The sequence below is a fragment of the Balaenoptera physalus genome (assembly GCF_965194825.1).
Source record: "Balaenoptera physalus genome assembly, chromosome: 14".
NCBI classification, from domain to species: Eukaryota; Metazoa; Chordata; class Mammalia; order Artiodactyla; family Balaenopteridae; genus Balaenoptera; species Balaenoptera physalus.
Genome location: NC_138893.1, coordinates 4,605,725 through 4,630,395, shown reverse-complemented (window position 1 = coordinate 4,630,395; position 24,671 = coordinate 4,605,725). Strand labels below are relative to the sequence as shown.

The following is a 24,671-nucleotide window of genomic DNA, read 5'->3' as shown; positions in this document are numbered from 1 at the left end:
TATATATGCACTCCCTCATTTAATACTCATAAACCTAAGAAGTCACTACTAATATTAACTCCACTTTACAGATGGACAAACTGAGACTCAGAAAGATAAAGCAACAAGTCCAAAGTCACAGAGTTCCTAAGTGGCTGTGCGGATTCAAATCCAGATCAGTCTGATTCAAGAACTGCCAGGTAAGAAATATCAATAGGCCCTGGGGATGGAGCCCCTAATTGTTTCTCTACAGATTCCAATATGAGGGCATCACAGATCCAATAAAACTCCAGCAGCAAGTAAGGAAAATCAGCTTCTCTCAGGCTATCTGGAGCTCTCAACCTTCAGTGGACACTTAATGAATTTTACTTGTACTTCTCCACTGCAAAAACTACTCATCTTTAACCACGCCAAGCCTGAGCTGATAGAACACAACCACCGTAGGAAGGTTGTAAGTCTTTGCTGGGCCTCCGTCTCCTTATCTGTAAAATAAGGGCCCGTACGCACAGTGTGTAGAGCACCCTCCCGCTCTATAAAAGACAATAAGTAGTTGTGACTGCCTGACCTCAAGGAAGAGAAGAATCTTCAACACCTTAAGGTTGTCTTGAAAGCCAATCTGATTTTTTTCCCATTTTTAGCAAAGCTAAAACTCGCTCCTTAAAACCCCTCTTTTAGTGAATTTGAAGTCACTGTGGGAAACACAGAACAGGAATAACAGGAGAGTGGAATATTACCTACTCTCACCTCCCTCCCCAGAACTAACCCACACTACAGGGACCTGCAGATTGCCTCTGGACCAAGAGCTTAGTGAGCCTTTAAATATTTAAAGATGTTTGAGACATTCCCTGGTCTCATTTATTTTAATAACAAGCTGCTCTGGACCCTCTGCCAAAGACCCAGTATCTTTGTGCAATTCTACATGGATATGATCCTTCTCTGTGCCACAGTCACCAGTAGAGACAATAACTAAAACGAGCATTGGCCATCAGGACACTTACCTCTGACTCTATTGTTTCTTAAGTAAGAAAAGGAAAGGTTCATGATTGTAACACTGCAGCACCAGCAAGAAGGCTGGTGTCTCTCCGACAGGAAAGGATGGGATCAGGGTTTGTTCTTAAGAGTGGCCTGAATAGATGTCACTTGATAGGTCCTCACCCATCAACCAGAAAGTACTTTATTGTCAAAGACAACTCTCCCTCATTCTGTTCCACAATGAGAGATTCTGCCCTTTGAGTCCTTAATAGGTTCTTATCAAATGCAAATGAGAAAAGGCTAAAGAAAAGATAAGACCGTAATTCAAAAAGCTTTCCAAATTTTAGTCCTAGGAACACTAATGATGGTAAGGTTCCTCAGAAAAAAAAAAAAGGAGAGATCAATAATCAAATCACTTTAGAAATAAGAGTTGTAATTTGCTACTAGGAATTATCTTAGCAGAGATCAGCTAACAGCATGTGAGAACAAGACAGACCCAGGATGGAAACTCAATTTATGATAGGTCCTGGGTTGGCCAATGGAAACTGAGCTGTCCCCTGGCACAGAGATGTACTCAAAAAGGAAGGACAGAAAAGCCCATGCATTTCTGACAAAATCCACTCATTTCAAACCACAGGGTCCTTACCCGGTATTTCTTTTCTTGTTCAAATTTTTCTTCAAATTTCCGAATTTTCCGCTTGAGGCTCTGGATGTGCTTGGTGAGCTGGGTAATGGTCTGTGGCTCTTTGCCATCACCACAGCTGCACCGTGAAGAACTTCGGGGCCTGCAGTGATTCCAGAGAGGGAAAGAATCATCAAAAACAGTACTATATATAAAAGAGGTTACTAATAAGGACCTACTGTATAGCACAGGGAACTCTACTCAATACTCTGTGATGGCCTATATGAGAAAAAGAATGTGAAAAAGAGTGGATATATGTAAAACTGATTCACTTGGCTGTACAGCACATACTAATACAACATTATAAATCAACTATACTCCAATAAAAATTTTTTTAAAAAGATATAAATTTTTTAAAAATGGTCTTCCAGTAAACACTGCTGCTGGTCTAAAAACCAAGCTTCCTAGATGATCAGAGGAGTCCAGAGGCCAGTTCATTATTTGATGAGTCTACTGTGGTAGCATCTGCTCATTATTGGAAATCCCTGATCACAGAACTCCATTATGAGCAAATGTCATCAGGGACTTTAGTCTACAAATGTCAGAATATTAGTCTAGGAAATGTATTTCCTAAAGCTTGGAGGACACCAATTTCAGACTAATGAGAGAGCCCTATTGCACCGTCATCCTCAATAAGTTGCATGAACCCCACCTAAAAACAATTTCAAGGAAGATTTAGATGAGTAGTTAACTCTTCTTTATATAACAGAGACTTTGTGAATCTAATGAAAGGAATGGACCCCCTCTCCGGAAAACGCGTTCACCTTCTCACCTGACACACTTTACAACAGTAATAATTCACTAAATCCCTCAAGTCCACCAGTAGACAGTCCGTGGACCCTGGTCTAGATAAACTCATGAGTAACAGCAGGAGTTATTAAGGAGAAACTAGGAATTCCCTGCACGTATTTTTGGTCAAGGGAGACTCATTTTAGCTACGCATCAAAACTACTTACGCAACTTAAAAAAAAAAAAAAAGAACACATAGTTTCACATTTTTTTTGTCTGGGGGAGCTACTGTAAGCTACCACTTGTCTAGAATCCAAGGAGAAATTGAGATGTACAACTCACAAGCATTGCTACAATCCATCCATCGAGGCCACTGCTGGACATGGAAAGAATACTTATGAGCTCATCAAGAATTCCTGGTACTTGCACGTACACAGACTTTCTTAGGATTCTGGTCATTTCACCAAAAATGTTCAGACATGTGAGCCGTAGGGCAGCCTGTGTCTCGAGACCATCTCCTCCTGATTCAGGAAGGCCTGAAACAGCATTCTTAACTAGAAAGTACTCTGATTTTTTGTTCAGGGCTTGCAGTTGCTTTTGGTAGGCATGTTTGCTCTATTTTGGACACACACTTCACTGAATTTATAAATGTACTGGGTTGTATTGTAAATGGTATTTTAAAAAACTGCATGAAATGAAGACAAGAACAAAACAAGGTTTTCTTACATCATAAACTGCTGAGTGCTGGGTGGAGAAGGGGCTGATTCAGGGTCTAAGTTGAATCTCTGGCTTTGGCTGAAGATGGAGCATCGTGGTGACAGAAGCGGGTTGTCACCATCAGTGATGTGACAGAGCAGCCTGCTAGTCTCAACAGACTGGAGGTCTTCTGGCGCACTGTCCGCTCCATTCTGCACATCTTTGTGCGCCGGCACAGGGTCTGAGGAAACAAGATAAATCATCGAGACTTAGAAGTGACAGAGGGCTTGAGACTGTCATGTTCTTAAACAAAGATTATAAACATTCATTATAATGTCTTGCCGCTTTGTCATTTCTTCCTTCTGGGGATATGAGAGCCTTTCAAAATTCTGTCATGTTCGTTCTCACAGAATCTGGACAGAAAATATTACAAAGCCAACACACACCAAAAGATGGAAACACAGATTGTTTCGGTCTGAGTTACACAAGTCAGCATGGTCCAAAACTACAAAAATCCTCTCTTTATTTCATATTATTTGCATATGTCAGAGAGTATATAACAACATGTTAGAGTGAAAAAAAGAAAACAATGACATGGAACTGGAGAAAAAGATGATAGATTATGAGGGAGAAGAGTTATAACAGAATTGCCAGAGAAGGAAGGGAGAGGAGGGGGTAGGGAGGAAAAGAGAAGAGAAAACAAAGGAGGAAGAGAGGGGCGAGGAGCCCCCGGTTAGAAAATTACTCAGCACTCATTAAAAATGATGGAGAACTCAACATCAGTATGGAATGATGTTCGGAATAAACTAAATGAAAACCACGCATTTCAACACAGAACAGTAATGATTCCATTTGATATAAGCAGCATACATTTATGTCTACAAATAAATGCACTAAAAGATCAAAGAAGCTACATAGCAACTACAAAGCATGGTGGAATTAGGAATGGTTCTATTTCTTCTCCAAAATTTTAGGTAGCATTTTATTTGGGACAAAAACAAAAACCAAGAACAAAACCTGCTCTAAACCCTCTCCCCAGCTTGGCAGCTCTCTGCCTGAATGCTCACTGTGATCATTCCCCTTTTAAATAGCTCACTGGCTCCCCAACCAGGTCAGTCCAGACAGTGGGCACCCCTGTGCTACAGAGGTGAGGGCAGGGCAATGAGGAACATTAGGACGCTGAGTCACGGTGGCCGGAGTGAGAGTCTCTCCATCCTGGCGTGCTGTCCAGAGCTACTCAAGGAGCAGCCAAAACCTTCTCAGTTTTGCCCAGCAAACAAGTGAGGGCAACCTAAGGCTTTCTCTTATTCTGACTACCCTAAAGAAAGAGGAAAAAACACAGATTTTCTGGGTGAACAAGTGAAATCTGAAAATACTGACAATCCACTTTTCCAAAATAACATTTATCACAATTTGGTACCGGATGAATCTTAATCAGGTTTAGAATGGCTCGAGCTCTCTAGAGCTTGAAATGCAATCTGCTTTGCGTAACATCAAAGTTCTGATTAGATCCTTGTGTGTTTTCAGTTGGCTTCTCCGCTTTGGGGCTGTAGACTGGGAGGGTGGACAATGTCTCCGATCGGGCCTTTAAAGCCGATCGACAGCACCTCTGTCAGCGGCTGAGGCTGGTCAGAAGCGGATGGGGTGAGGACTGGGGAAAGCTGGAGGCAGACGAATGCCAAAGCCCAGGCCCACAGGCAAGGGTGCTGGTGTGCCTGACACAGCTTGCCACAGGCAACACCCTGGCTAAGAATAATTTAGCCAGAAAACACTGCCATTTGGAGGGAGCCCTAAGAAGAAACACGAATGACAGTTACTGACCAGCAAACGACAGCATATACTAACAATGACCTTCAACACCCACCAGGAAGTGTCTGAGTCCCTCACCAAACCCTTTTCTCAAACCATTAGACGCTAAGAAGAAACGCATTTTATTCCTGTTACCCTTTTCGGGGCAGCATCTTTTGGTAATAATGATGGGGAAGAGAAAGATCTTTAGCAAGCACCTGGGACCAGCATATTTTTGTTGAAATTGGAAAGACGGGAGGCCTTCTCTTCAGCTCATCTGTGGTGCCAGGGTCAAAACTAACAGGAGTCTCTTGGTGCTGTCTTATAATGACAAAATGGGGGCACTTGGGTTCCTAGCCATATGACTAACGTGGATGTAAGAGCTTAGCTTCTGAAACCCACAGAGACCTAAGATATGACTTCACAGAATCACAGGCCACTATGAACGCCACTGCAATAGTAACTGTAAACCTCCATTTACATGGCATCTGTTTTTTGTGGGCACTCAAAAAACCAGTGCTGCCTAACTAACATCCTGACCTTTCTTCCCCCCAATTCACCACTAAAGGAAGCAGTGAGCCCGAAAGATCCCAAAGTAACCAGTTGAAAAGTGACAGTCAACCTAAGTGTCCATCGACAGATGAATGGATAAAGAAGATGTGGCACATATATACAATGGAATATTACTCAGTCATAAAAAGAAATGAAATTGAGTTATTTGTAGTGAGGTGGATGGACCTAGAGTCTGTCATACAGAGTGAAGTAAGTCAGAAAGAGAAAAACAAATACCGTATGCTAACACATATATATGGAATCTAAAAAAAAAAAAGGTTCTGAAGAACATAGGGCCAGGACAGGAATAAAGATGCAGATGTAGAGAATGGACTTGAGGACATGGGGAGGGGGAAGGGTAAGTTGGGACGAAGTGAGAGAGTGGCATGGACATATATACACTACCAAACGTAAAATAGATAGCTAGTGGGAAGCAGCCGCATAGCACAGGGAGATCAGCTCGGTCCTTTGTGACCACCTAGAGGGGTGGGATAGGGAGAGTGGGAGGCAGATGAAAGAGGGAGGAGATATGGGGATATATGTATACGTATAGCTGATTCACTTTGTTATAAAGCAGAAACTAACACACCATTGTAAAGCAATTATACTCCAATAAAAATGTTAAAAAGAAACACTGGTAATCTGGTAATGACTGAGTTCTTTGTCTAAACTAACCATTTGAGTCAAGAAGTGGCTTAATTAAATCAGTGGGCGCATGCCTATGTGTGCGCATTTGTGTAGACAGGATTATTGAGCTCCTTGCTCAGAAGAAACCAGGGTAGATTCAGAGCCAACCAGCGTTGCTGCCATCCTGGGAACAAAGCCCAGGCCACCACTTACAGACCCTGCTCCCCAACAGGGAGAAGCTTATGGCAATATTAAACTCGGGTGGCTTCTGATGGGACCCTGGGAGCAAACTGCTTTTTCTTCCAAAGAAAGGCACAACTTGCAGAGCCCAGGCTGCGATGCACTATGCTTTAGAGGGAGGGCCTGGGAGCCAGGGCTCGGGGTGCTCATACTTTCTTGTGGGGCTCCAGCAAGTTCGCTGACCCCTCTCTGTGTCCTTGTTTGGACCACCTGACAGGGCTGTGACAGGCAAGTCAGAGGAGATCTGCTGTACAACCTCATGCCTTTAGTTACCAGTATTGTATTATACACGTAAAAAGTTGTTATGAATGTACATCTCATGTTAAGTGTTCTTACCACAATAAAAAAAATTTTTTTCTTTTATCCTTCTTTGTATTTTCTACAATTTCTGTAATGAATGTCTTAATTGTATAGGAAGAAACAACCAATAAAAGTTAATATAAAAATTTGGAAAAAAAAAATGCATTCCTGGGAAGAGACGTGAGAAAGAACCCCACAGGCAGAACGAGAACAAAGATTGTGAATTTGAATCCCAGGTCCACCACCTGTTAAGAGGCACTTGAGAAAAAATGGGCCTTTTTAAACCCCCGTTTCTTCATCTGTAAAATGGGGAGAATAAGACTAAGGGAGCCTTCTCCCTGCCTCTCAAGACTAAGGGAGGATGAAATAGGAAAACTGTATCCCCTACAAATTTTTGCCATATCCACATAAACCTATTTTTAATATATATGTATATATGTATGTTATGTGTGTATATATGTTTATGTGTATATATATAATCTTAATTTCCTTGTTTTAATTTCTTTTTTATTGAAATATAGTTAGTTGATTTACAATGTTGTGTTAGTTTTAGGTGTACAGCAGTGATTCAGTTATTCTTTTTCAGATTCTTTTCCCATACAGGTTATTACAAAATATTGAGTATAGTCCCCTGTGCTATACAGTAGGTCCTTGTTGTTTATCTATTTTATATATAGTAGTGTGTATATGTTACTCCCAAATTCCTAATTTGTCCCTCCCCCCTTATAATATATATAAGATTATATATTAAATATAATCTTAATTTCAATCTACAGTTTTCCAAAATTTCAGCTTCATCTTAGGCAATAATGGCCAAGAAATAATAAATTTGATGTGCTAGTTACATTTCTTCAACTAATACACATTAAAATAAATTCCTATTAAAACAACGTTCACCCATGCATCCTTTGTATAGTATATTTGGCGAAACTTTGAGATAAGGCGTAGAAACTGCTAAATCGGTAACCATGAGAACCATCATTTTAACAATTATTAATATCAACATAAGGAAGCTGAATATTATCTTCTCTTACTGACCACCAACTCCACTAGGAGTCCTTATGGGGTTAATGTGGGAAATGAGGACCAATCCACCCCTCAACATATTGTACCTCCTACCAGTTATTTATAAATAAGTAAGAATAATAATCATATCTAATACTCATGCAGTGAGTCACTATGTCCTCAAGCTTGTAATAAGAGTTTTTGCAAGTATTTAATCTTCATAATAACCACAGGAGGCTGGGAGTAATGTGATCTTCGTTTTAATTTCAGGAGGGAAGGTGGTATGACTATGTGAGCTCCAGTCAGGGAGGGTTTGACCAATGCCCGTGGTAGAAGACTCCACATCTCCGACCTTGGAGGCCAGAGAGTATTTCTAGCAGGCCACTCACTGAGCAATAGGGACCACAGCTTAGAGAAGTCATTATCATCAGGTGTGAAGGCCAGAGCCCACTTCTGATCTGGCTGCAACCCCAGGGAGGAACAGATGCTGTATTACAGCTGTTAAATGATTCAGTCAGATTTTAAAAAACATTTTTCTCATCTGAATTTTTAAGTGATTCAAATGTAAATCAACTATACTTCAATTAAAAATTTTAATTAAAGTAAATAAATTAAAAGTGATTTAAAGTTTAAATAAATCTCTATCTGCAACCACTTGAGATGGACTGCTGAGATCTGAGTCACAAATTAGCCACAGGCTTGTGGGTTTGTTAATTTGCACTTTTGGGTTTACCCATCACGGTGGGCCCATAGGTAGCATTCAGATACATTCCAAAATGCCAAACATCATGCCTTTGATGGTATTAAAAACTAAAAGAGTCAGAAACATGTACATGATTCTAATGAGACTCAAGCATCAGAGTTCTCGGCCAGCCTCACACAAAAAGGGCCACCAAAATAAAACCAAAAAACAACTCAGAAACATCTGATGGATACACAATGGATTTAGTTGTAGGTGTGTTGAATTTAAGTTGAATTTAACCTAAGGCACTAATGGTTCACAAGAGAGAGAATATAGGTAGCCTGAAGTCATCCCAGTAACTAAGCCTGGGGAAACAGATGGGCTTGCTTGCTCAGAGACCACTGAGAGGAAAGCAGTATCTCTGAGGTTAGGATGGGTGGGTAGGAATTAGGGCAGATGAAGACGGATTTCTGGTAGATGAGGCCGACCGAGCCACCGAGTGGGACAAGTTTGGCACTCCAAGCAGGCTTCTATGTGCCAGCTTCCGTGGAGGACCACCAGACACCTCAGTGAGCTACAGGGGTGAGGAATTCGTCACCGTGAAAACAGGGGTTGGCTCCATGGCAAGCATCCTGCAGATCCCAAGAGGCAGTTTGACATCATGAATAAAGCATGGGCTATAGTGCCAGAAACACCTGGATTCAAGTCCCAGTTCTGTCAGATGTGTGACCTGGGACCCATTACTCAATCTTTTCCAATCTCAGTTCTCCCATCTGTTTCAGTGAAAATGACATCAGTATCTACCTCATAAATTGCTGGAAGGATTTTAAAAAGATAAGGAATCTCAAGTGCTTCATATAGTGCCTGGGGGAGAGGGCATAATAACTCATCAATAAATGATAGCTGTTGTTGTTTATATTTATGGTGGTACCTTTGACCTAGCTAGGGAATTAAAGAGGGGAGCCGAAGGGGAAAATGAGTTCAGTTCTGGATGCACTGAGTTAAGAGGCACTTTTGGTCATCCAGGTGGAGGTGCCCAATAGCCCCTCTATACGTGTAGGTATGGAGCTCAAGAGACATAATCTAACTGGGTCCGACCTCATCATGCACCTCCCCGTTTAACGCCCCTTCCGGAGTAGGGGGTGGGACGGTGAGCATCATTTTTATTTTGAAGGAGCCAATGTACTGATTTCAATTAAAATGAACAACCGGTAGATTAGGGCACTGGGTTAGCTGGGCGATGAGAAATTCCAAAATCCTTCCTGGAAACCAGAAAGCTACACGGATCAAGAAGCCTCAGCTCAGATCTAAACTTATTCCTTGCCTCTGCATTTTTGATTACTATCTTCTATTTAAATTTCCATCAGTAAATACAGATCCAGGTTTGAGGGTTTTGAGTAGTTCTTAAGGCAAACTTAATATTATCATTCCTGTTCGCTAGAGAATTATGGAAAGACAATTTTGGAATATTGTTTTCTTGAGTCACTGCTATTATTTCTAACATATGCAACACTTTTTGCCAAGTAAGCGTAACATTTAAGTCACAGAAATACATAAATACATAAATCTTCAGAGTATACTGTCACTGATTATTTTAGAAGTCCAATAATAACTTCTATGCACTCTGATAAGAGACTTCTGCAGTTCTTTTTAAGTATTTTCACTGTCTCAGTGGTAGAAATAAGGAATAAATGACCTCCAGTTTAAAAAAGGTAGTATCAACAAAGGCCCAAGCAAAGGAAGATCACAGTATCATTTTGGGAGGTGTAAACGATTTGAACTCACCCAAATTTTCAGTATTAGAGTGATATTCAATAAATTTAAGTGTCTAGATGAAATTCAATAACTATCTTAAATATGCTTTCATTTCACATGGAAACTGGCTTAGCAAAGTAAAGTGCCAAGGGAAAAGGAGGGCGTAGAGACCACTAGATTGAATGGAGACAGAGGAAGACAAAGTGGCAAGGTAGTGGGTGAGAAAGAGGAGCAGCCGGAAAGCTGTGGGGGAAGAAGAAGAAGAGAAACACAGACACCACGATGGTGAGGGTGGGTGAGGAGGCAGGCGCGGCAGGGTGACAAAGGCTGAGTTCCTTCTCAGGAAACATGCGGTGGAAGCAAACTTCTAGCCCGAGGAAGACTGAGGTCTTTGGATGTCAGTGACTTCTACCAGAGCTCAGAACCGTGCTGTGGGCTACAGCAGTGTGAGCCACACGGAGGACAGGGTCAGGTCGCCAGATCTCTGTTGTATGGGGAAAGGGAAGAAGTCTATTCTTTGCATTGTTCTGGAGAAGCACATATGAGGCAGCGATCATTCATATTTTTGGAAGCAGCTTCTACACAGCACCAAACCAAATGCACCACTTGGGGAGAAAAGAAGAAATGATCTTCTAGACAAATCTACCGAGCGACTACAGGAATGTCTGCACTTTCCTCTGATTATTCAAGACTTAACTTCTTTGCCTATATGCACACTGTCAAAGAACCACTGAGAAATAACCAAGGGAAATAAATGGCCGATGGTGTCTGACCTCTGAAAACATCTCTTCCCCTCCCTGTGTCACAAAAGTGGAGCCAAGCACTGAGCTAAGCTGTGAGGGTGGGGAAGGGGAAGAAAGAGCAAATATCACCCATGATAGTGTCCAAGATTCAGAAGCACCCTGCCGGTACAGAGAGAAAGCTGGGTGCCGGCACGCTGATCATTTTTCAGCCCAAACAACTTTCCGTGTCTTCTAGTTGATTCCTGTGCAACTGAGCACCTCAGTGGGAAAGCTGAGAAAAATCTGCTAGGAAGGTAACAAGAGCCATTTTCAAAAGAGGGTTTTCATTTACGAGCAGACGTGCTTTGAAAAGCAAAAGGGAACTTATATACAAAGCAAACAGGAACACTACAGAAAGAAATTCCAACCTTCGATGCAGGCCGTACCTTCACAGGCTCATTCAATGTCAGTAAGGAAAAATGAATCAAAAAAAGTTGGACCCACAGTTCCACATAGAGACATGGAAAAGTATAATTCTAGGTTACTGGAAGAGTCAGAAGAGGTTGTCCACTTTGGGCCTGGGGGCTGTTCAGAGCAGTGTCAGACACTGAGCATCTAGGCAAACTGTCTGATCACTTCTAGACTCTCCTTCATAAGCATGAAAGAATAACCAGAAAGGTTTTTAAATGACTGTAATATATGAGAAATTATGTGCAGGGGAAAGGGGGCATATGGGAACTCTCTGTACTGTATGCTTGATTTTCTATAAACCTAAAACCTCTTAAAAACAAAATCTATTAATTAAAAAACTAACATGTCTATAAGCCCACTGGTTAAAAGCCTGCGCTATGGAGTCAGAGCCCTGGGCTTGGTCCAAGATGCCACTTACTAACAACTATTAGGTCCTTGGCCAGATGAGCCTCTTCACACTCAGAATCCTTTGTAAAAAGTGTGGCAAAGACAAATAGGACAATACATACACCACAGTCCTTGGCCTGTCTTAACAACTGAATTAAAAAAAAAAAATTTTAATAATCACCTGGTGGTTTAGGCCATAGGACTGATTTTTTCCTTCCTTATAAGGCAGTTATAGAAATGGCATCAGAGAATTATACTGTCATCTATGAATTTTGAAATCATTTTTTAAAATGCTTTCTTTGGAAAACAAGGGGTTAATGTGAAGCTCCCTCTTTCAGAAACTATGAAGATGGCGATAAAAGCATCAGAGAAGAATTATTAACAGTAAAGATCTTTTCCAGCCAAGTTATGTCATAGGTTTAGCACAGGATAGATTTTATGGTAACAAATGTAGTTTCACCTTTAATAGGAGGTAGTTACTCAGCCATCAGCATTGTAGATTATCGCTGTTATAAATACCTTTTGTTTAAGAGAACTAGTGTAATGTCAATCAAATGCGGGACTCTAGAGAGGACCTAGAGAATAAACAGTACTAAATGTCATTTCCACACCTTGAAAGTCATTAGAAATTATGATAGAATAGACATTTAAAGACAAATGCAAGCATTATCAACTGCAGGAAAGGCATAGAAGCTCTGAATGCCCAGCTTTTAAAATAATGATGGCTGACATTTACTGAGCATTTACCACAGGTGATGTGTTAAGACCTTGATAGGTATTATGCTATGTCATCCTCACAACAACCCTAAAAAGTAGATACTATCCTTTTTCCCTTTCTAAAGAAAAGGAAACTGTGGCAGAGAGGTCAAATAACCTGTCCAAGATCACCCAACAAGCACATCAAGTTCTACAAAGAGCTATGTTTCTGAACAAAGTAGAGCCAATGAATACAATTTATTTGGGCCTTCAAGAAGTCTATGGCATGGTGTTCATACCAAGAGTTATTTATAAACAAAACCAAATGATGATTGGGCTAAATGTTTTGTAATGGATAAAAAAACATATTCACTTAATAATATGCCCCAAAGAAAGAGCTGAATTAGTATCTTGATGACAGATGTGTCAGTACTAATCCTTGCAGATGGATCCTGGATTAATCTTATTTCACATTTCAGAAATAACAATGAAGTGGAAGTAGAGGCACAAGTCTGAGTTTGTGGATGACGTTAGTATTTTTCAAAGAGTAAAATGCAAAGCAACCACAGAAGAAGCTCACAAACCATGAGGAGACTCCATAGTGGCAGATGACCTTCACTGTGGGCCAGCAGGCTCTTCAGCTGGACAAAACTAAGCCATCTACACTTAACACGTAAGAAGCACTAAACTATTAGTTTTATGGGAAATGGGATTTTTGGAGCTCTTATAGACTATACTGATATGACAAAAAGGTCTAGAAGATGGTGTACATTTCTAGGAAGAGTATGGAAAGCAATCCAACAAGCATAATTACTTTGTAACTAGATTATGAAACACTCCCGCTGCCCATATTTTTTAGGTATTAATTCATCTTTTATTGAGATCACTGTAGTTCCACATGTAGTTGTGAGAAACAACAGACAGATCCCTTGTACGCTTTGCGCAGTTTCCCCCAATAGTATCATTTTGCAAAAGTATAGGACCTGTGCCCATATTTACAAACAAAATTCTACTATTCGACTCCATCTGGAAAACACTATGCAGGTCAGGGAAATACACATCAAGAAAGGCACAGGGGCCTAGAGATGGTTAAGATCAGAGGAGCTGAAATGACTAGAGGAACAGAGGAGCTGCAATAGGTTAATCAACTACAAATCTAGATGCCTCCAGTCTAACAAAACAAAGTCAGGGATGGATTTTTAAAATGAATTTAAAACCTATTAGTTATATAGAGGGCACATAGGCTGTCTTTGGGCTTAATTTCAGATTCTAGAATATTAGAATCATGTGGACTTAACATTTAGGCAGGATGGCAAATGATATCCTGTGAAACACTTAGACCACAGAGTCTGATTGAGGAAACTCCCCCAACTCCTCCCCTTTCCTCCCAACCCCCCACCACTCAGTACTGTGGGACCGCCCGCAAGTTACATTAACTCCCTAAGTTCATTTCCTCATCTTTCATCTGGGGATAATAATGGCACCTTCCTCCTAGGGTGGTTATGGCCATAAGGTAAGAAAATTCATGCAACAATGCCTGGTGCAAATGAAGAGGTTATTGTTAGCTAAGGTTGATATTATTCATTTAAAGACCTTTAAAGCACGGTTTCTAAACTTTGGCACTCTTGACATTTTGGACCAGATAACAATTTGTTGGGGCAGTGTTAGGGGCAAGGGGTATCTTGTACATTGCAGGGTGTTTACCAGCACCCCTGGACTCCACCCACTAGATGCCAGTAGCACTCACACTCCAGCTGTGGCAAGAAAGTAATGTCTCCAGATATTGCCAAATGTCCCGAAGGGGGCAAAAAAACAAAAACAACAAACAAACAAAAACACCCAGGTTGAAAACCACCGACCACTGTTTTAAAGGAACCAATTTAGGACAAGAAGATGAGGTACTACTTTCTACACTGACAGCCATTTTCTAGTGAAAGCAACCAGTGCTACATACTAAAAACATAAAAGGTTCAAGAAGGATTTAGAAATAACACACACACACACACACACAAACTCAATGTATAAAGTTTCTAAAAGACATTTGGAGTCTGGGTACTTCTGACGCTGAGGTAATGTAGACTCCCTCTTACTGACTTTAAAAGACTGTCTGGGGCTGCTGCCAGATAGGATGAGACATTATGTGGATGATCAGACCCACCTAGTAGGAGACCTGAGATGCTCCCTGTTCCTGAAACCCACTTATAAACTGCACCTGCAGCAAAAACACCTTTCGTGGACCCCTTGGAGGGTACTGAGTTCTACAAAGTGTTGCTGAATCTCCCTGAACATCAGAATCATCAAGGGGAGCTTTTCAAACATGGAAAGTTTCAGGCCTCATCTCTACATTTTAATTTTGCATCTTAGAGTGGGGAGCCCAGACATCTGTACATTTAATAAGCACTGCCAAGTAATTGGGAACATCTGGTCAGGTAGACAGTGTCTTAAAATACGACAGAGAAGGTCAGGTTCTCTTCGACTCTGCCCCATTTCAACTTCAACCTTAGGAAGAGACCTACAAACCATACAGTATTCTTTATGGGAATAATTATAGACTGTACCTAGATATACTACATTAGTGTTGTCAAGCAACGTTAGCAACAAGGCTTTTACCCAAATGGAAAGTTCAATGTGAAAGTCAAGATTTTATAATAAAATAATTAATTAGGTATTGCTTTAGAATTATTACTTACAGTAATAAGTCTTCAGTTATCTCCAGTGACAGCTTTTGCTAAAAATGCCATCACCTGTGCTCAGACAGAACAGGGGTTACTAAGCTTAGTCATGGGAAGCAACGTCAAATGGTCCTTGTACATATATTGAAAATGACAAGCAAGTGAAAAGACAATCCTCATTCCATTTTCCCATCAACAGCACCAGAATAGATGCTTACTAATGTCCGGTGGAAACGTTTGCTTCAGCAGTAAGAGAGGGCTGCTGATTCAGTTAGAGGGATTTGAGCCTCACTACCATGTGGGTTTCCATTTCGCATTATGCAGTTTGCAACCTACAGGTAGGGTGACCAGCTGTCCTGGATTGCCTGGAATTGAGGACTTCCCAGCATGTGGAATTTTTCGTGCTGAAACTGGGCCAGATGGTTACCCTCTGTACAGTCCCGAAGCTGCCTTGCAGCTGGTACCTTCTGTATCGCTTTTCTCTAAAGCCCTCTGCATCCCTCAGATCTGTCCCTGTCCCCATCCCGCCCATCTCGAGCTCTAGCTTGAGCACCTTTCTCCTGAAGTAAACGGACTGAGCCAACTGGTCACAGACCCTAAGGTATAAGTCCATGCGGTCTGTGAGCTTCTTCGCATTGATGAAACTGAGTCAAAGGAAACCTAAGAGAACCTGCCCTTCTTTCTCTCTTAATTCAAGATGCTGTCCACTTAAATAGTGGCTCCCAATACTCAAAAATGTTTATGAAATATAAAGATTCCAGGACTTCCAACCCTAGACTGTCTAGAGATGAGGACTGAAAATCCCCAGGTATAAAAGCTTCTTGATAATTGTGATGTGTGGGAAGGTTCAAGAACACACTCTAGAACACAGTGTCCCTTCGGGGTGCCATAAAATCTGCTCTTGCTGCAAGTGCAGTTTGTAATTGGATTTCTAGAACAAGGGAGCATCTCAGGCATTTTACTAGGTGAGACTAATCTTTGTATCCCGTAAACTTAAGTTAAAACACAATATTTGATCTCAAGACATAGAGAATACGGTACTTTGCTCAGACCAGCATTTCAGATGCCCCCTGCAAAAGTTAAACAACTTTAGGGACTTCCCTGGTGGTCCAGTGGTTAGGGACTTGGTGCTTCCACTGCCGAGGGCCCGGATTCAATCCCTGGTTGGGCACCTAAGATCCCATAAGCCGCGTGGCACGGCCCAAAAAAATAAAAATTAAAATAAATTAAAAAATTAAAAATCTAACCTTGATGTTTAAAGAAAAGTTAAACAACTTTACTTAAGTCATGCCTTAAATCAAGTTGAAAGTAAGGTTGAAACTTATTAAATCACTATTTATATTTCTGAATGTTTGCTTTGAATGGTTAATTAATAGCATATTATATCCAGATATCCCTGTAAAAATCCCTTGTTGGATTTTGTCCTTCTTATACCAAATATTAACATCAACAATTACTAATCCAGTATTTATAGACATCCAAGGCCCAGGGCTAGATTCTAGACTTTAAGAGAAAAAATACTTTTTTAAGTTACTGTAATCTTTTACAGACTTACGGCATCCGTGCTAATCTAGGCAATCACACTATCATCAGGGCTTTATGCACACACACAAAACTATAGTTTCCAGGTGTTCAAAGATCACTGAAGAAATCCATTCACCGGCCCTGAGTTAAGAACAGCTGATCTAATATGAGCATAAATTTCTCCCTTCTGAGTGACACGTGGACTAGAAAATTCATGGCCTTCCTAGAAGAGTGTGTCTTGGAAGCCAATGAGACCTCACTATCCCATAAATTGAACTGTGAAAGCCTCTTTCAAATGTTTATCACTTTGGCAATATTCCTGCCAAATGAAGAAACTCCTTAGGTCCCTGAAAACATCTAGTAGGTGGCTTATAGGTTGTGTCAAAGGTATTTATTTTTAAATAAAATTACAGTGAAACATGGGCCAAATAAAGCATTCCAAGGTCCAAAATAGACGCTGGGACTTCTTCACTTTCCCTGCATCAATTCCCAGGCAGTCATTTTAGCTAAACGAGACTCCTTATTCATAAGCTCTGCAAAGGCCAAAAACATCAGGATGGGTTTTATCTTTGAAAACTTGCAGGAGCTGTTCTTGCCTAGCGCACGTGTGCACGTGCGCACGTGCGTGTGCACGCCCACACACACACACACACACACACACAACCACACCCCAGAGTGGAAACCTCTCTTTTTCATAAACTCTCTTGGAAGCACCCTGGCGTATCTCAGATTCACCTACATTTTGGAAAATCCAGCATCCAGCCTACAGGCCTCCTCTAGAAAGAGCCTTTTGCCCATTTCTGCCATTTGACACCTAACATGGAATATATTGATGGTTCCTTTGTGTGGGTGATCCCTACATAAACTTAGTACATATTTCTATTTTATAAAGAATGTGTTAATAAGTTTATTCAAAATCCCGTCCATCCAGAATGAGAAAACGTAAAACCACTATTGACCTTTGGAAAAAATAAGACACATATGCATAAAAGTCATGAAAAAATATGTTTATATACACATATATGTATATGTGTGTGTATATATCTATATATGTATCTCCATATCCAACATGCAGCAAATATTTTATTAAACCGTCTTTGCCAGATACTTGTGAAGCTATACAAAGCATCAGACAATTCAAAAGCTAATTTGTATTTGGCTTGGGACTTCTCTATGTGCTTTGTATGTTGTTTACAGGGTGTGGAATATGGGGTTGGTAGGAGAAGAAGGGCATTGTCTAATAATCTGACTCAAATCCCTAACTGGCTTGACACTGGCTCCTACCTGATGGTACTTGCATCTCATCCAAACACAATGGCCAACAGAGCAGAGGAGCTCACCAGGCGACAAGGACAGCCAACTGGCCACCTGCACCCATAGGGAAGTAATTTACCACTTACCAGCAGGGCCACACTAGGCCTCAGCGTCCTTACTATGAATAGTATTATTTCACAGGTTTAAGGATTTAAATTAATAGCTACGAAGTGCTTAGAACAGTGCCTGGATCACAGAAAGTCTTCCATAATAATAGTAGCTACTATTACTAGCTATCATTAGCCACTATTATTAATACATATTCAAACACTGGAGATGGCCATTTTGCCTACTTAAACCATATGGGTCTGTTTTAAACAGTAATATCTTCAATGCACTATTGCTAATGGTACGGATATAGATTACCTTTGTAAATCTCTTCCTTCAATTCCTGGAGATAAAGGACATCTCACGAAGCAAGCTCACCTAAGCCTATTTCTACCATCCACTCAGAAACCAGTGTGCAAACCTGTGACCCACTGGTGTTAGAAAAGATAAGCTGTGCTCTCATGTCTACCCATATAAATTTAGTATTTCTTTCCCATCAAACTCTTCCTGGGAGCATTGATTTCCCTTCTTCTTGCTAACCAACCTACTATCCCCGAGATTAAAACTAGAGGAACTAACAGCCAAATGAGACCCAAGTTTGAGGCTTTTCAACACAGAAATTAATGCTAAAAAAATGAGACAGAACAAGACAATATAGTATCGGAAGGAGCTGTGTCACTTGCCTCCACCTTCCCTGGGCTGATGCATCATCTTACAAGCAGTTAACAGAAGAAACGAAGTAGCGAGGTGGAAACTCCCCTAATCCCTCAAAACTATCATGAGCTGAGTCTCAAGACAGCACAGATGATCTAAATCCAGTGATATATAAACATGCCACTTGTGTGTCACAGGAGACCAAATAGGAAAACGGAGACCAGTTATCATGGGTGCTTTTCACCTGACACCACGTCTGGAAGTCTGACTCTTGGCCCCCGGCTAGAGAGGGAGACCTAGATTCCAGCACAGCTTCAATGCCTCCTACTCCCTCTCAGCTCCCCGGTGCACCAGGCGCCGTTTCCCACGGGGCCAGGTTTAGGAGGAAGCAGCAAGAGGTAGAACTACCCTGAGAGTACAGACGGGGACCCCGCCCCCTCGAGCCCAGGCTCTTACCTGTGGCATCTGCCCCCTCAGCAGGTGCACTCTGGCTGGACGCTGGGGCCGGATCCTTGACTCCGTGCACCTGAGCGGCTTCTTCCTGGTGTGTCAAAAAGGCAGAGCACAGATCAGTTTCCAGGGCTTGGAGCTTCAGCAAGGGATTCTGCCAGCAAAAGCAGAACATCGGGCTGGCTCAGTTAGATCCTGAAGCAACGCTGGGTCTGCAGCTCCTTTCTCCGGCGCCTGGCAGGAAGGGGGGTCTCGGCCTCAGCTGCTCAGGCAGGGCTGGTTGTGCCAGCATCAGAGGCGTGTTCTTCCACAGGCAGTCTCTGTTTCTGCTTCATATCAATCCTAACGTATATTGATTATCTGTGACACATGGGACTGGTGATTTCGTCAGCAAGAGACACAGCACCCGGAGAACCAGTCTGAGAAGGTATCTGCTTCCCCAGTGGTTGAGCCTTTACGCTTTGCAAGTGTTTCATTCATTGTGCTGACATCAGGAGCGAATGACATTAGGCCCCTCCCAGGCTACCATTCATAAAAGCCCGCAGTGCACGGAGTTACTGCTGCAGAGGCCGCCTGGCAGCTGGGAGGTGCTTCGGGGCTCCCTTATCTGCATCTGCATGTGGGGTGTGTGCGTGCCTGTAGGTGTGTAGGGGTGTGTGTGTGTGTGTGTGTGTGTGTGTGTGTGTGTGTGTGTGTCTGTACATGTGTCTTCTGAAGTTACTTTTCTCACATGGAATGGATACAGCTGCCTTTTACCAAGAACAGAGTGGAGGGACGGAGGGAGATGACCTTGGTTCCTTAGTCTGACCCAGCCACTGAGGGAGAAGCAGTTTACCGTTCATCACTGCCAGCACAAACTCCCCACTCCCCCTCCTCCTTTCTCATTTTAAATTCCTCCCGCGGTTCTTAATAAGAGCAAAGTCAGACAGACTGACGCACGTATGCTGCCGTGATGCAGACGCCCCGGCAAATTCATTCCCCCAACCAGGTGAAAGTGAGTCACGCCGAGTCCCTGGCTGGGCCCCAGTCCCCTGCGACAGGGCAGCTCTGCAGGCCCCAGAGCTCCTGGTGGGGCGCGGGGGGCTACCCGGAGCAGAGCCTTGCGTCCTTTTCCCTGCTCTGACCCTGCAACACACGCATGCGCACACACGCACCCAAGCACCTGCTGACAGCCCGCCTTCATATAACCTATTCCCCACACACCCTCAAAACCAACACCACATCCCACTCCAGACACACACACCCCCGGCCCCTGGCCCACACACACCCTCACACCCTATCACACACACACTCCGCCCCAGATACACCCGCATTCCCATCTCCCACTCTCACACCCTACCCCGCCCCTCGTGCCCTGACACCCTCACACCTCACCTCACATACACACCCCCGCCCCGCACCTCCTCACGTCCCAACCCCTCCCCGCACATATACCCTCATCATGCTGTTGATGTGAGTACATATGAACCCACAGCAGTGTTTTAAAAGCTGCTCACTAAGAAGAGAAAAACAAATACGGTATGCTAACACATGTATATGGAATCTAAAAAAAAAAAAAAAGATTCCGAAGAACCTAGGGGCAGGACAGGAATAAAGACGCAGATGTAGAGAATGGACTTCAGGAGACAGGGAGGGGGAAGGGTAAGCTGGGACGAAGTGAGAGAGTGGCATGGACATATATACACTACCAAACGTAAAATAGCTAGCTAGTGGGAAGCAGCCGCATACCAGAGGGAGATCAGCTCGGTGCTTTGTGACCACCTAGTGGGGTGGGATAGGGAGGGTGGGAGGGAGATGCAGGAGGGAGAAGATATGGGGATATATGTATATGTACAGTGATTCACTTTGTTATAAAGCAGAAACTAACACACCATTGTAAAGCAATTATACTCCAATAAAGATGTTAAAAAAAAATAAGTAACAAATTTTAAAAAACAGCTGCTCACTGAGGAATGTCTTATATCTGCTGTCTCTCGGCCAGTTGGAAAGTGGCAGGTCCCTCGCAGGCTCAGGACCCCTCCTCTGCTCAGCTCAGAGACGGAGCAGGACCTAGTTCAAACCTCCCTGTGCTCAGGGGCTGCTGCCTGGGAGCCCACAGCTGGGATGAAGCATCTGCCTGACACCAGGCCATTTTTGTATAGCTTCTTCTTCCTCTCTGGGATGTTTTCCCAGAAGCTAAGTGTGGAAGCAAGAGCCCAAGGCTACTGACAGGAGGTACAGAAGGAGCAAGGGCACCAAGTTTCTGGAAAGATTTACTACCCAAGCATCTGGGAAGCAAAAAGAATGATTCCAGGCAAGCTTCCTACTGAAGGACTTTGGACATTGGAGTGACTGCAGTGACCTCTCAAAAAGAGCAAAACTATTCTGAAAATTAAGAAATAGTGCCATGAGAATGTAAGATGGTACAGCTGCAACAGCAAACAGTATGGTGGTTCCACAAATAGGTATTTCTAAAAAAAGGCAGTTCCTCAAATATGGTAATTCTGAAAACAGAACTACTGTATGATCCAGCAAACCCACTGACAGAATTGAAAGCAGTGACTCCAACAGATATTTGTATACCCATGTTCATGGCAACATTATTCACAATAACCAAGAAATGTATTATGGGCCTTCCCTGGTGGCGCAGTGGTTGAGAATCTGCCTGCCAATGCAGGGGACACGGGTTCGAGCCCTGGTCTGGGAAGATCCCACATGCCGCGGAGCAACTGGGCCCGTGAGCCACAACTACTGAGCCTCCGCGTCTGGAGCCTGTGCTCCGCAACAAGAGAGGCCGCGATAGTGAGAGGCCCGCGCACCGCGATGAAGAGTGGTCCCCGCTCGCCGCAACTAGAGAAAGCCCTCTCACAGAAACGAAGACCCAACACAGCCATAAATAATAACTAAATAACTAAATAAATAAACCCAAAAAAAATTAAAAAAAAAAAAAAGAAATGTATTATGGACTGAATTGTCTCCCCCAAATTCATATATTGAAGCCCTAACCCCCAATGTAACTATATTTGGAGACAGGGCTTTTAAGATGCAATTAAGGTAAAATAAGGTCATAAGGGTGAGGCCCTAATCCAATATGACCAGTGCCCTTATAGAGAGAGAGAGACACCAGGGATGCACATACACAGAGGAAATGCCGAGTGAGGACACAGTGAAAAGGCAGCCATCTGCAAGCCAAGGAGGAGGCTTCAGGAGAAACCAATTTTGCCGGCACCTTAATCTTGGACTTCCTACCTCCAGAACTGTGAGATAATAAATGCTGTTTCGGCCACCGAGTCTCTGGTATCTTTTTTTTAATGGCAGTCCTAATAGGGTATTAGCAGATTAATACAAGGTGGAGGCAACCCAAGTGTCCATCAGCAGATGAACTGATAAATAAAATGTGATATATACATACAATGGAATATTATTTAGCCTTAGAGAGGAAGAAAATTTTAACACACGCTACGACATGAATGAACCTTGAGGATATTATGCTAAGTGAAATAAGTCAGTCACAAAAGGACAAGTATCTAGAGTAGTAAAATTCATAGAGATGGCAAGTAGTATGGTGGTTGCCAGGGGCTGGTGGGGAAGGAAAGGGAGTTAGTGTTTAATGGGTACAGAGTTTGAGGTTGGGAAGATAAATAAAGTTCTGGAGCCGGATGGTGGTGATGGTTGCAGAACAATGTGAATGTGCTTAATGCCACTGAACTGTATACTTTAAAATGGTTAAAATGTTAAATTTTATGTTATATCTATTTTACCACAATTTTAAAAAACAAAAAGTAAAAAAGAAAGAAAACCAGTCCTTCTCTACGTTTAGAGGGAGGACGTGGAACCAGCCACCTCCTGTAAACTCTACGTGCTCTTGTAGATTCTACAAAGCAGGGGAGGACACGGCCTTCACACCGAACCAGAGGCCATCTCTGCTACATACTATGCAGCTGACTTGGGGCAAGAATCTTGGCTATTCTAAGCCTTAATTTACTCATGCATAAAAAGAGGCAATAATGACAGTGACAGTGGCACCTGCTCGAAGAGTTAAACAAGGGAAGGCACACAGAGCACTTTGCACAGCATCAGCACGTGGGAAACACTCAAGCACTGGACTCCGTGGTTATTACGTTCATCTCCAAACCCCGGGGGCTGCTGGGCAGAGGGCTGGTGGTGTGGGAGGCCAGACCCCATAGCATCTGTTGACCTTGACTCATCACTCTACTCCCAGGGCCTCACTCTGCATCTGCCCAGGAAGGACCTGAGACTACGTGACTTGGAAGTTCCCTTCCAACTTTCCAGGAAAGAAAAGCAAACATGTCCGTGTACTGAGGCTGGTGCACAGAACCTGACAGAATGGACGCTTGGAAGGTGTTTGTGGAACTGAACCACGTGTTCACACAACACAAATCAACAGCAAAGAATTTCACTGCAGAGGAGCTCGTCAGGTCACGTTCAGAGGACTCTCTGCTCCCCCGGAGAGCGGGGTGTAATGCTGAGACCCAGTTACCGCTGGGAGTAGTCACAGGTGGTTCTCACCCGTCTTCCCCGCCCTCCTCCTCCCTCACTTGTACTCATACTGAAGCCGAACCGACGCTCCGAGCATCGAAGGAGATCCATTTGCACGGCTGGTTTGTTCCTCTCTCAGACACCAGATAGGAGGAAGCTTAAAGGAATGGGGGAGAACAGAGTGGCAAATGGAACAGGAGAGAGGAGATGAAGGTCTTGAGGGACAAGAAGACATCCAAGGAGAAGGGAAAACATAAACTGCTGGAATTGAGGAGCAGGAGGCTGAATGGAAGAAACTCTGCACACCAACTGTCATCAACTATGTCCCTCCCCATCCCTCACTGACCCCTTACCTGAGGACCACCTGCTGTTCCTCAGCACAGGGACAGAGAGTGGAGGCTTGGACGTCCTGTGTGGGATGGAGCCTGGTGACCAGAGAACGCACGACAGGGGAAGCTGGAGGCTTTACCTATGAGCAATCTATGCCACTGTCACATACAGGTCCTTCCAGTGGGCAGCAGGAGGAATCCAGCCTGTCCCATCAGGGCTGAGCCCCACAGAGCCTCCCCTGAGAAGGCTGGAGCACAGCTTGCACCACACACGTGAGGGTCATGCCCCCAGCAGCTGTACCAGCACACGTGCAGCTCCCAGGCTCTGGCAGCTCTCAATGCACACAGAGATACACTGGGCTCTGGAGCACGAGACTGATGTCAGCCCCTTCCTCGTGGGGCTCCAGTCTAGTGGGAAGATGGCTACTACACAAGCAAACAATCAAACAATAATGCCAGTTATTACTGTCATAGGGTGATGGAGGAAAGATACCACAAGCCCACAGACAGAGTGAACAAGCAGCTGTTTCACTCTCCAACCTTGCCTGACTTGGTGACCTTTTATGCAGGAATAAGCTTTACCCCTATAGAAAAATGAAGGGCAGCCAACCCCTGTGGCCCTAGTGCTACCTCCGGCCCTTCTCTTGCTCGGGGGCTGGGTGGTGGAGGGGGGGGGCCTCCTGCTCCCTGTCAGGCTGCCCCCAGCCCCTCCCTGAGGCCAGCCAGCTGGCTTTTCCAGGTTTACATCCAAAGTCTCCCTGAATGGGTCTCTACGATCTGCAGGAAAACTGAACAAAGGCTGATGGATCCTCTAAAGAACAATGCCTACCTCTGCTTCCCCAGTTCTCCCATCTGGTCATCAAAGAAACCAGAGAGACGTCTGTGAAACCTAGGTGTGGTTTTCTACAAGCTAATTTT

At 43.2% G+C, this 24,671-nt stretch overlaps 1 protein-coding gene across 4 annotated transcripts in view; it reads right to left on the bottom strand.

The window, feature by feature from the left end:
- FAM13C (family with sequence similarity 13 member C) overlaps nucleotides 1-24,671 on the bottom strand; it is a 132,533-nt gene that overhangs the window by 21,625 nt on the left and 86,237 nt on the right. For all 4 annotated transcript variants that reach the window (XM_082425560.1, XM_082425558.1, XM_082425559.1 and 1 more), the window contains 3 exons: nucleotides 18,952-19,036; nucleotides 3,089-3,299; nucleotides 1,598-1,736 (listed from right to left, as the gene is read on the bottom strand). In XM_082425560.1, the coding sequence (XP_082281686.1) occupies nucleotides 1,598-1,736; nucleotides 3,089-3,299; nucleotides 18,952-19,036 (435 nt within the window). The remainder of the gene's footprint in view (nucleotides 1-1,597; nucleotides 1,737-3,088; nucleotides 3,300-18,951; nucleotides 19,037-24,671) is intronic.